The 13,522-nt window shown below is 44.1% G+C and overlaps 1 protein-coding gene across 1 annotated transcript in view; it reads left to right on the top strand.

The window, feature by feature from the left end:
- Positions 1–10,314, top strand: part of LOC144804963 (uncharacterized) — a 56,518-nt gene extending 46,204 nt beyond the window's left edge. The window contains exon 4 of the mRNA XM_078671935.1: positions 10,259–10,314. Within this exon, the coding sequence (XP_078528061.1) occupies positions 10,259–10,314 (56 nt within the window). The remainder of the gene's footprint in view (positions 1–10,258) is intronic.
- The last annotated feature ends 3,208 nt before the right edge of the window (positions 10,315–13,522 follow it).

The raw sequence follows: 13,522 nt of genomic DNA on the forward strand, positions 1-13,522 counted from the left end.
AAACAATTATAAGGTCCCAAAGGTGAGACCTATTAGCTATGACAATGCTTGTTATTGATTGAGTACATTGAGCGGCAGAACTTTTGATTAAGTCCTGAAGAATGCAGCAAACACCTATTTGGAGGGTTAATAGGCTGAAACATGTTGACCTCTTATTGACTCTAACAGTGCATATATATTTCTCCCACAGTGTCCTATTTTTAATCCTGGCCCAGGGGTGCACAAATAATGGAAACCACATACCCTTTAGCAAGTTTTAACTTTCACTCTGCTGCCCCCACTACCCTGAGCTCATTATTGTGGCATTTAGTATACCTTTCTCTATAACAAAATATGTCTGAACTCCTCCCTCTCAGTGAGGGGGTTGTTTCATGGTGCAAGGAGATTCCCAATAAGGAAGCATGCCAACTATGGTGGGTGAGGGAAATCGTCCTTTTAAAGGGATATTTCATCTTAGCTAGGTCTTCATTTGCAACAGTAATCCTCAGAGACCCAAGGGTTTCTTGATTGTGGTAGAAATGCATTTTTACCCCTTCATTGTACGTTCAAGCACAGACCATTGCATGAAATGTGATCTATGTAGGGAAAATACTGTGTGCACTGACAAAATGTGTTAAAATAACAGAAAGTTGATCATCGCAAATATAACTAGAATGTTAATTCTAGCATATTTTTGATACCACAAGGTATAAGAAATTTGGGGATCTTTATCAGATATCTTTATCAGTAAGTTATCTGAAATTATTGAACATAAACTTTTCCAAGTATTATTTCGAAAGATTAAGGAATTGGTCTTTCCTAAACTAACCCCAGTGCGTATGACTACAATAACCACCGCTCTCAAATCAATATTGTGCTTGTTTTAGTGAGAAAGCTAAATGATCTAGGAGAAACCCGGAACTGGCGTCAGTATTTTTCTTAGGAAGCTTCAAGTTACAGAGTGAAAACACTTTTTAGAATGCCCCAAAAATTGTGATAAAGATATTTCAATGTGTTTGACAAAAAGAATAGGGACATTTCATGACAATATTGAAATTCTGAACTAACAGGAACAAATATTTACACGACATTACAAAAATATTAGAGACTAAATTTCAGCAATATAGGAAATACTGAGGTTCATGTACTAATAATCCATTTGGTGAAAAGTGGTTGCTTGTAGAGTCAGCACACCACGTTGTCTGTGATAGCTTTTAAATAAAGACATTTTTAATGCACCCCATTTTACTTTCAGATTCACAAATGTCCCCTTGGGTTACTACCTCCTGTTACCGTTTTTCAGTCCACATATGGTTTCAAAGCTCAATACATACCTTAACAATGTATTAAATATTCAGAAGGGAAACTATTAACATTCCCCTTCCAAATTCTGAATTGTTAAATGGGCTTAGTAAATTTCAAAAAGGGGTTTAGCATTTGCAAACTCTGTGAATTACTGAACCAGTAGATTTTTTTAACACTAAAACATGAGGCAATTTTTCTCAATTCCCTCCAAATTAAGTTTGCTAATATTGTTAGTTGAATGATAACTGGTGCATGTACCTATTTAGCGTTAGTGTTGCTTCAGTTCAAATAAAAACCATCACACATAACTCTTACACAATACTTAAAGACAGAATTTCTGACATCCAGCGTTAATTTTTTGTGAAATATATTTGCAAATGTTGTCACTTAAACAGGAAAGCAGCTAAAGCAGTCTCAGGACATAAAATAGGATGTAATCATAATCTTTAGATACATTTTCTGAGTTTCAGGAACAATGTGTGTCTTCTGGGTTTACTCTAAACCACTATAATAAACATATTCAATGCTTTTATATTTGATCTGTTTGTACTGGTTTCCATTGCAGACTTTAATCTAGATTTAGACCAAGGATCAATTCCACCCATGGCTTTTAAAATCTATTAATCAATGTTCTGTATTAGTGCTATCGCAACTAAAACTGTAATAGAACTGATCTGAGAGATGGACCTTCAAGTATTATGCTCAGTCAATTTATTGAACAAACTATGGAGTTAAAATCTGAATAGATTAGATCATCAAGCATTGCCTGACCACTGTATTTTACATCAATAGATTACTTATCAGCACATTTTCACTAAGTGAAATTCAGTCATCTTCTATTTTTCGCGGAGCTCATGCGGGGTCTGTTAGAACTCTTTCAAAAATATGACATTTAAATGTCCCAAAAATCAGGAATTCTAGTTTTAAGCCTGGTCAAACCTTAATGAATGCTACACCAAAAGATACCCTTCTGTTTCTACATTTTATTGTGCACCATGATTCAGAAATGGCATGTTTTTGCTTTCGGAGGTAAAATTCTAAACATATTTATTGTTATTGCCAGCCGAAAAATTATCACTAATTGGGAAGATAACAACAAGTGGTCTTGTGATGCTTGCTGGAATGGGAAGTGTTTAATCAAAAAGTGGATGGAATTCAAGTTTAGGAGACAATTTTTACAAAAGTGTATGGATTTTGTATATATTTCAAATTGTTGATCTCCAAAGTGGCCTAAATAAATAAATTGAAATTCAAGTTTATGATTTGAATCCTATTGTTGGAAAAGATGTGATTTTGAACTCCATGAGGCGGTTCCTTTCCAGAAAGCATTCAGGTTGTAATCAAGAGTCAAATAATGCTGAGGAGGTTAAAATATTCAAATTGAATTCTAATTACATATGAAATGTTCATTGTTCAATATATTTCTCTTAGTATTTTAATGTGAGGACTTTATTGCTTAAGCAAAATAATTAGTATTTGTTTTTCTATATGTAGGAAGCATTACATTAATGAAATCACTGTATCCCACCTTCTTTGTTTCCTTTCCTGTTCTGTATGAACGTTTCTATTGTTGAACTTTAAAGGTTGCCCGAAATTAGGAATTATTCTCTACATAACTTTGCTGTGTTACAGTATGTTAATTTGTATGTACTACTTTTGTCTCTTCTGTGTATGGCAACTGATGTTTTGTTTTGCTTTAATAATCCGCTTATGTTTATTAGGTTTTATTATTCAATAAAATGTTTCAAACGCAACAAATGGTAGTTGATATGCATTTACAACTGCAGCATTTTTATTGTATGGGCAGTTTCAAAGCGGCCAAAAATATGGTCTGTGGGATGACTGAGGACCACATTGGCATCAGCAGGGAGAGGTTTGGGCAGGTGATTAGGGGTACATGTAAGGTTGGAAGTAGGGGGAACAAAGCATCTCCATTGTGTGCACTGTGACTCCTGGAGTTAGTGTGAGGGATACCATGCTACCCTGTAAATGAATCCCCTAGTGATTATTATCAACAAACTTTATTCGGTTTTATAAAAGAAAAACATCTTCCAAGTTACAGATTGACAAATATAATATGTCCAAGTTAATCACAACACAAGATAAAAATTCATGAATTACAGCAGTAGCTTTTTGCGTCTGTGAGATCTCAATGAATGCCGTCATCAGAATCGGTAGCTGCTGGGGACAACACAGTGCATGGGCTGTTAATGGTTCAAGCAAAGTATCAACATCCGTTGGCATGACTGATGGGAGTGTGAGACATGTGTCTAACACGCATTCTTCTCCGCATAGCAGGCAGCGTAGAACAGGTAGGATGCAATCTTGCCAAATTGGTCTGAATGACAAAAACCATGTGGTATTTAATTCTCTTAGACGAGGTAGTCCCAAAATTTGGACCATGCGCTCACGACTCTTCATTGCCAGTAGAGTTGTCTCCATGGAGAACTAGGTGTCGTTTGTGAAATGACTTGCTATATCGCAGCAATAGGAGCAAAAATAATATTCCTGCAGCGAGTCCCAAAATGATAGGCAATCCGCCAAACACAGAGTGCACAAAGTTTGGAAATATTACCAGGACTGCTTCAAAAGGTGCTAACAATCCAGACATGTACAATACCACTCGTATCAGACATGTCTAAGATACGACTTAACATTTCTGAGAAATGTATAGGGCAATGTGTAGTTAAGAGGGCATGTAACTCTGCAGAAGTCCTAGCGATTTGCAGATCATAGGTTTCTTTGGCCGAGGTCAGTGGCACTGTTTTTTGCAAAAGAATGGCTTTCATTCTGCTTAAAGTATCAATTTGTATAGAAGAGATGTTCAGTGAAGGCCAAAGTGGTGACTCCCGGCTGTCTTGGTTTTAGGAAACAATACTTGCATACAGCAAGTGACCCTGGCAGACACAGTTACTAGATATGGTATTCCTGGCAACATGCCACAGCAGCTGCGATCATTCAACGTAAGGTAACTCCCATTCGAGAGTTGTCCAAAAATTGGATTGCATTTTCACAATTTTCCCAGCTAAGAAATACTTCACGACCCCCACTCCAACATCTGTATGTGTACGGCAATTCCCAGGATGTCTTGATGTATTCTTTACCCAACCTTTTATATGTGCCTGCTGGTATATGTTGTAGGCAATATTGAAAATGGAAAATTGTAACAGACTGAGTGAATGTTCCAATGTATAATCCATTCCATAACTGGCTTTTCAGCGACAGTAAATGGCAATCTTTCCAGTTGTTCAATGCTCATCACTGTATTGTCTGCTCCCCTTTGTGCCAATTTGATCTGTTTATCAGTGAGATTGAATTCTGAAAACAGTGACGTAGTATAGCCTGAATTAAGGTTTTGCAACGTCCAGTCTAATAGCATGATAGAACGTACTTGCGACTGACCATGTTGCAACATGACCAAGTCCTGTTCCATGATCTCTATGGCAGAAGACACTATGCTATCTAAAGAATATATCCTGGACCACAGAGTCGTTAACCCATTGTCAACCACAGAGAGAGATTTCTGAATACGATCAATTTCTCGTATTCGTTCTGCAGTCTCTGCTTGCGTAATTTTCCATGCTTCATTATAAGCAGTAAAGATACCGGCATATATAAAACGTTAATGACGCGATGTTCTTGTTCCTAGCAACAATTCCCTAAGATCAGCGTCATCTTTAAGTAAAGATAAGTGTTGCTTTACATCCTTAAGTGTAGATCTATGTATCCAATCAAGGCAAATTTTCCCTACACTGTATGTTGTTACTATTCCTGGATGCTGTCTTTGAACATATCTTGGTTCTGGCCTAATGAATGTGAACCCCTTTGTTTTATTCAGGAATCTATCTTGACAGTTGTTTGTGTCTGTGGGCCAGATCAACCATTTATTCCAATCTGGATCTGTTCTGTTGTGATGCAAAATAGTATGTACGTCGACTCCCCCCTCTGAAGTGTTATCACTAACAGGTGTAGGTGTAGGTATAGACGGATTGTTCAAGTCTTTTATCTTGGCTAACCCAAGACAAGACGTCTCTTAAACAGTGTCATTCAAAAACATAATTTGCTCAGGGATGATGCAGGCTCTAAATAAAGCTTCTATCCCCTGCACTTGCCAATATTTTTGTCCCAGACAGTTTTTTGTCTCAATGTTGTCTTTCCAAGATTCGAAACCTAGTGAAGACAGTTGAGCATAAAAGGCTGTAGAATAAATTTGCTTGGTATTTGTTAACATATCTTTCATTCCTGTTTTTGTTTACATTTTAAAAGTAAAATGATTCCGGATTGGATACATTGAACCCTGAAAAGTACGGACATTTTCTAAAAAATGTTTTTGAGCTACCCTTTGGTGGCGTAGGACAATGTTCCCATTGGTTATACATGAATACATTTCTAGGATTTGCAGATTTGTGCAAGAAATGATGACCATAGTGATTATAACAATGACTGCCTTGCACGGAAGCAACATCTGGACCGTAACAATAAACTAAATAAGTAGAAACGGGCGCTCTGCTAAAACATGAAGCGCTGCGCCCATGTGGAGAAAAGTAATATGGGTGTGGATATAAAAGCAGTAGTCCCCAAAGGAGCATATATACAACCACAGCGTAACAAAACTGTAGTTGGCCGGTGCTCTTGAGAGAAAACCTCAAATGATGTTACATGAGTGCCAACCAATCAGAAGCCAACAAAGAAGAGTGATGGAGGAGTAAACCAATGGCAAGCAGCCAGGTGGGATCACACTCATTGTAATGATTAAAGCAGGTCTTGCAGACCGCATGTTCAACCTAAATAATATGTAAGGGGGCAGAGTGGGCACAACCAAAAGGAAACCCCCCCATACAGGCTGGCCACAACATGGACAACATGCCGTGGCAGCCGTTACAGGTCTCTTGAACATGGAGCCAATTGAAATGAAAAGATGATAACAGTTACAATATAAATTGTAAATGGTAATTTTAGGATTTGTCTGTTTTAAGGTGAGTTTACCCTGTGAAATTAAAGGATGCTAACAGTTACAATATAAATCATTTGTTGTCTGTTCTAAGCTGTTCTAAGCTGATTTTACCCTGTGAAAAATGCTGAGCCTCTTATGAGATTTCTTAAATCATGTTTAAGAGAAAACAGTTTTCTCGTGATTTTCTCGTCGGGGTTATAGAAGGTGCACCAAAAGCTAGAATGAGAGCATGTTTCCTGTAAATCCACACTGTCTTTTTCAGCCATGTTTTAATAAAGTCTGACATTTTCAGTAAATAACGCACATCCAACCGGAGCAGTGAATGTCAGCTGATATACAGTGTTCTACTGCAGCCTCCCAGAGTGTTCTAAAGAACAACTAGAGCGCTAACAGTGTTACTTATGACAAAACTATGGCAAACCTGAAGCCATCTTGATTGAATCAAACTGATAAACCTAAAAATATTTCATTTAAAAAGGAACAAAAAGAGGCCGTTCATTTTGTCATAGAAATTATGGTTAGTGCTGCTGAAAGCAAAATTAGAAAACCTTTTAAATGAGTTCTCAAATAATTTCATTAAAACGTTTTGTCATGCAGACTGAAGCATGCACTTTCAATGCCAGCAGCAGACTGCCAGTTAACTCCCTGGTGATCAGCAGCTGTACCACAGTGTTCTAATGAGCAACTAGAGTCCTAACTTTCTGAAATTATTCCAAAACTGTTGCACAGCTGAAATTCATCTTGATGGAATTGAAGTGGAAAACTGAAAGCAGTTTCTACTGAGGATACCTCAGTCAGCTAAACATTTGCTAGCTAACGAAAAGCAACGTTTTGATTCTATTAAGGACAAAGAGGCAACAATTATGCATATCTTTCATCACTTTATTAATCCAGCAGCATTCAAAGAACATCTTAATGAAAAACAGCATTTACTACATTTCCCATGAACCACCAGCGAATCCAAGAAAGGCATTGAGCAGCGCAGAGGAAGCATGGAATCCTAGGAGCAGCATCGAGCAGCGCAGAGGGAGCATGGAATCCAAGGAGCAGCATCGAGCAGCGCAGAGGGAGTGGGGAATCCAAGGAGTGTTATCAGGCAGCATAGAGGGGTGAAGGAAGTTACCCGTTTATGGTCACCCGGGTCACTAATGACCACCTCTCAGCCTACCACACTAAATGAAGATTCGCTCAGACATTAGAGAATACAAACCAATAACTGTTTATCCAAAGTACACTCAGAGCGGAGCCCGGCTGCCCAGTCGCTAGGAGTGCTGCAGAAGGACTGACATCAGCAAGCATAAAGATACAATATGTACATTTCAGAACCAATGAAGGCACGCCCATCATGGAATTTTCCAAGCAGATGTAGCTAAACAGTGAAATACAAGGAGTAAGTTTTGATTCTGAGACCGGGCACCCATTATCTGCTATTCAAGGTCGTTCTGCCCGTCCCTGCCACTGGACAAGTGGGAGAAGGCATCTATCTGGTGGGAAAGGTATACGCTAATAAGAACAGCTCCTCATCCGTGCACACGAAGCCCTCCACGACACTGGCCCTGCGCACCTCAACAGACGACTCTGCTTCTACACCCCCACCCACAAGCTCCACTCTGCCGACCTCGCCCCGGTCCCCCGCATCTGAAGAATGACAGCCGGAGGCAGATCCTTCTCCCACCTCGCAGCCAAGACCTGGAACACCCTCCCCACCAACCTCCGGCAGACCCAAGACCTACTGGCCTTTAGAAGACTACTCAAGACCTGGCTCTTCGATCAGTAGCAACTCCCTCCCCCCAGCACCTTGAGACCCTCACGGGTATGTAGTGAGCTTTACAAGTGTCCCGATTGATTGATTGATTAGTGAAGCAAAACTCAACCCTGGAGCAATGAAACTCAGAAAAGGCAATTTCTCAGAAAAAGCAAAGAATTAGTTTCAATCATGATTCAAAATGGTGCCCACATAGAAAATGGTGCCACACATGCTAACTTACATATATTAATACATAAACAAAATCATTTCCATTCCATTTGGGTATCCAAAGAGGGGCATGGAGTAGTGCAGAGGGAGAAGGGAACCCAAAGAGCAGAATCGAGCAGCTCATAGTGAGTAGGGAATCCAAAGTGAGGCATCGAGCAGAGCAGAAGGTGTAGGGAATCCAAGGAGCGGCATCGAGCAGCGCAGAGGGAGTAGGGATTCCATTAGTTGTTGTTGGGGTGCACCTCGCTTGCTGCACTCCACACTGTTCACACTTTTGTAATCACTTTACTATTGCACGTTGTACCAAATTCTGTCTCTCTGCTCGTGGCTTTGACTGTGCCCTGCCATACTCTGTCAAACACAGGGTAATAACGGGTGATATGGGGTACATACTAATTCTTTTTGCTGGACATAATATATCTGACATATCTCACTTTTTCCTGTGAAGATGCACAGACTTTTTGCACGTTTCCTTGCCAAGTCTTCTAACTTCTCACACACTGTCAGAAAATAAGTTACTATTTCTCTTCCTGGTGAAGACCCTGGTCATTCCACTCTCAGAGTGGATGTAGAGTTGGGCCTGGCCTCTCTGGACCTCTCTGTCACCAAACAGAGTGAAGGGCTTGGCCTCTCCAGCTTTGGTCTCCACTCCGTTACACTAGTTGCAAAGCCTGTTCTCTTTGGGGCTCTCCTCTGACACACTGGGAGCAGAGCCTGGGTTCTAAAGTTCTCTCCTCCATCACACTGGGATCAAAGTTTGACCTCTCTAGATCTCTCCTTCATCACACTGATGATGGACGTAGTGCTGAAACCTTTCAACCATTCACCCCCAGTCAAGAGATCTGGGTTTAAACCATTGTTATTTTGCACATTATATCACCCTAGTTTGGACCCGGCATGTGCTAATCAGTCCTGACCCTGCTCCTCATGGAACAGTCCTGCCCGAATTGCCAGGCCAGGTCCTCCCTGGACTGGACACATGCATCTTGGGACTAGTTTCGGGCTATAACCCCTCATCAGCCAGGATAGCTTGATTCCAGTGGCACAGCGAGCAAAGAACTCACGTATGGGCATACCCATGGCCGTTTAGGGCAAACATAGCAAACACAACAAGATGATGGAAAGAGTGCTGAAACTTTTCAAACACACACCCCCAGTCAAGAGTTCTGGGTTTAATCCATTGTTCTTTCGCTCACTATACCACCCTAGTTTGGACCCAGCCATGTGCAAATCAGTCCTGACCCTTCTCCTCATGGAAACAGTCCAACCCGAATTGCCAGGCCAGGTCCTCACTGGACTGGAAACAAGCATCTTGGAACCGATTTCAGGGTATAACCCCTCATCAGCCAGGCTAGTTTGAATCCAGTGGCACAGCGAGCAAGGGACCCACGTCTGGGCGTACCCTTGGCCACGTAAGGCATAGACAGCAAACACAACAAGACAATGAATGGAGTGCTGACAATTTCTAACCACTCATCCCCAGTCACACTGTTAGCTTAGCCTGACCCCTCCAGGTCTTTACTCCATCATTCTAGCCACAGAGCCTGGAATATCACATCACTCTGGGAGAAGAGGCCTCTCGTTGGTGGCACTGGAAGCAGAGCCTGCCTTGTCCACCATCACCCTCAGCGTAGAGCCTGATTGTTTCCCTTGGTGCGGAGCGTGTCTCTTCTCCACCACACTGGGCGCACTGCCTGGGGTCTATCCTCTCTAGCAGTGGGTGCAGAGCATGACACCTCTGTGCATTAATCCTTCACACTGGGTGCATAGACTCCTCTTTCCCCTGAAATATAGGTGCAGAGCCTAGTCTGAAACAGCACCCAAAAACACATGCCGATGGGTTGGTGAATTCTTGTTTGATGACACCCTTTTGTTCATTCTACTGGTCATCTTTGGAAGGCTTTGTAATTTGCTCCTTTAGGATACTCCCTCCCATAGAGATGCATGTTGTGAGTAGCATCATACTGATGTCAGCATTTTCACAGAGAAGTACCAATGGAACACTATGTAATATTCATGACAAAATATTGTCTACTACATTATAGATGTATACAGCAAGCCTGTGATAAACAACCGACTTTCAATTCACTTCAGTCAATAAACCCCAGTACCGCGGCTTCAATTTTACAGCGTGATTTAATCAAATACTGCCAGCAACATCCCAACGCGTTCGGAGCCTTGCGCTCCTTGATCACGGATAAGGTTACATGTTACTTCCTATTCTTTTGAAGAACTCACCATGTGAAACAGAAAACATCTTTAGTCTTTTTCTTATGATAAATTATATAAACTTAAATGCAACTTCGGAGAGACAAAATTATTTCATCATTTTGTAACATCCTTATTTAGATTTCAAAAAGTGAGACTTGTAAAATTCACATAACATTATGTAGCAATCACCGATATGCTACACTTTTAGAATCAATTGGTCCAATCCGCCCTGGTTGGTATACATGAATGTGAATAACTTTGTTAGATAATCCCAATTTTTTTGTCATAATTAATGAAGATCAATCGATCATTCAAACAAAATTGATTCATTGTCACATGGTTGCACCACATCTGACTTTCAACCCTCCGCTGTTGATTAAAATAACTCCTTCAACTTCAATTCTGCCCAAGTGGGCCTATTATCAGTTGATACGATATATTCAAACTGCATTGTCATAGTTTTGAATCATTAATTTGATTACACTTCACATCAATGTTTTTAACAATAAGAAAATAACATTCCTGCCGTACAACACTAGTTAGATATTATAGCTCCCCTGCATCTCAACGATATCTTCATGTATACTGCAAAAAATAGACAAAAGATATTGATTAAAATCAAATATGTAGCTATATATTTCAAATAAAAAAACATATGAACCTAATAACTATTTCAATCCTTCTGTCAGTAATGATTAACCAAGATGTACCGCTAGTTCTTCATCAAGTGTAAGGCCTGTGGGATGAAGGGTGTTGTACCTGATGATCAATTTTGATTCTAATCTTCTTAGTTCTAATATTCTGTTACCGCCCAGTTCTCGAATTAGAACACTATCAAGCACACAGAATTTGGGGGCGTGGCTTAAGCGCAGATGTAGGTGGAAGCGGGACTCCGGAGCTCCTCCGCGCCCGCCTCTCTCCGACCCATATCCTGACCCCCGGCTCGAACCCCGGACCTCCAGGCGCAAATAGGAGGGTCTAGGGAGCACAAGAGACGATATTGGCGGCCCTGGAAGCCCCGTGGCTGCCTGAAACAGTCTCCCTACACGGAGCGGAGCGGCCGGAGGGGCGAGCACCTAAAATGGCGGCTGGTGTCCCTGCCTGCTCTGCCTGACGGAGAGGAGCCGCCGGAGGTGAGGAGCACAGGAGGGCATATGCAATAGCCCACATTGCGGCGGAGATCCCCCAGAGTTGGAAGTGGTGGGGGGGCTCCACCTGGCATCGTGGTGTGGGAGCGACCGGAGGGCGACGTGATATCGGCTTGCCTGACCCGAAGATGGCGCCGCACGCGTAACGGAGGCTGCACTGGCTCTAGCGGCCACGGGGACCCCAGATCATCACTGCGAGGTGGGTCTGCCCTACTGCTGAGGCGGAGACCCCGGTACCCCTCGCCCTGGAGAGAGCGACACCTGAATCCTACACAGGCCGGCGGAGAGCTGACTTCGGCGGTGGGGCACACGGAGTCGGCAGGAATTGCCGATCACATAGGAGAGGCTCCCGGGCTGATCGAGGTGAGGGTACACTGCCTGGCCAGGGACGGCGGACTACTGGGCGCCCGCGTGCTAGAGGCTGACCTGGGACTAGTGCTCGGAGGTGCCGAATGAACTACGACTCCCCGTGAGGGGGGGCTCGCCCTAAGTCCGGAGCGGAGATCCTGGTGCCCCCCCTCTTCCTGGGGGAACGACGCCCGTTCCCCGAGGTTGCTGGCTGACTGGAGCGCCGTCTGGTGAGGGCCGCGAAGGTGAGGGGGTGCAGAGTGGCTACAGAGGGGCCGGGGCAACGACCGACGGAGCTTTGAGTCCCTGGGGATCGCAGAAGAGGCGAACCAGTCTTGCCACTCGGCAGAATGGCGAGAGGAGGCAAAAAGAAGGGCTTCGACGCACTGAAACTGGATGACCCGGTGCACCCCTTGGAGGAAGAGGTGCCGGCGCCTGGCCCGGGGAGCTCGACCCGCCCACGAGATCCGTCCCTGGGTGATATCATGCAGGCGATAGTAGCATCGCGGGAAGCTCTTGAAAAATGGATGGACCCCATCGGGTTGGACCTGTCCCTCTTGAAGGACGACCACATTAAGCTGAAGGAGCGGGTGACGACCTCGGAGGTAACCCTGAAGGACCTACCTGGGGAGGTGGCTACTCTATGAGCATCTCTGGCGGAGATGGTGCAGAAAGTTCGAGTGCTGGAACTCAGGGCCGAGGACAGCGAAGGGCGCTCCAGGCGCATCAACATCCGCCTCGTGGGTGTCCCGGAAAAAGCAGAGGGCCAGGATGCGGTCTCCTACTTGGAGAGTTGGTTGCGGACAGAGGTGGCCCCGGAGGGGCTTTCCCCGTTTTTTGCCCTGGAACGCGCCCACAGGGTCCCGGCACGCCCGCCCAAACCGGGAGACCCGCCGAGACCGATGGTGATGCGCCTCCTGCATTTCCGGGATCGCGACCACATTCTACAGAGGGCCAGGGACCTGCCGGAACTGCGAATTGACAACAGCAAGATCATGGTTTTCCCGGACTTCACCAGAGACGTACAAAGACAAAGGGCCTCTTTCATGGCGGTCAAGCGGAAATTGAGATTGTTGCAGCTGCCCTATGCCATGTTGTTCCCGGCCCGGCTGAGGGTCATCGCTGGAGGGCTTACTCACTTCTTCATCACGCCGCAGGAGGCATGGAGCTGGCTGGATACTAGGGGGGAGTCCGGCGCTGATATCCCCCCGGCGACCTCGCCTGGAGGGTGCTCTGCTGGAACGACGCCGACGCGGAGGGCTGGCTCCCCATCGGGATGGCAGCGGGAAAGAGCTAAGGCGGTGCTGGCGGTGGCTGCCATCAGCCAGGGAGACGCCAGCCCTGCCAGCAGTGCATCGGAACAGTCGAAGAACAGTGCCCTTAGTCCTGGCTCCAGTAGTGTGCACGATCTTTCGGAGACGGACCTACCGGTGGTAACTCCCCAAACGGCGGACGGAATCCTTAGCTGAAGTGGATTGGTGGACACTGGACACGTTTGTGAGGTACTGGGCTGTGGGCTGAGGCTGCCTCCGGGCGCTGTGTGGCGAGATATGGATGCCTCCTGGGACTTGTCACTGAGCTATGGGGGGGGGTGAGCTGTGG

Source organism: Lissotriton helveticus, chromosome 1_2 (genome assembly GCF_964261635.1).
Source record: "Lissotriton helveticus chromosome 1_2, aLisHel1.1, whole genome shotgun sequence".
NCBI classification, from domain to species: Eukaryota; Metazoa; Chordata; class Amphibia; order Caudata; family Salamandridae; genus Lissotriton; species Lissotriton helveticus.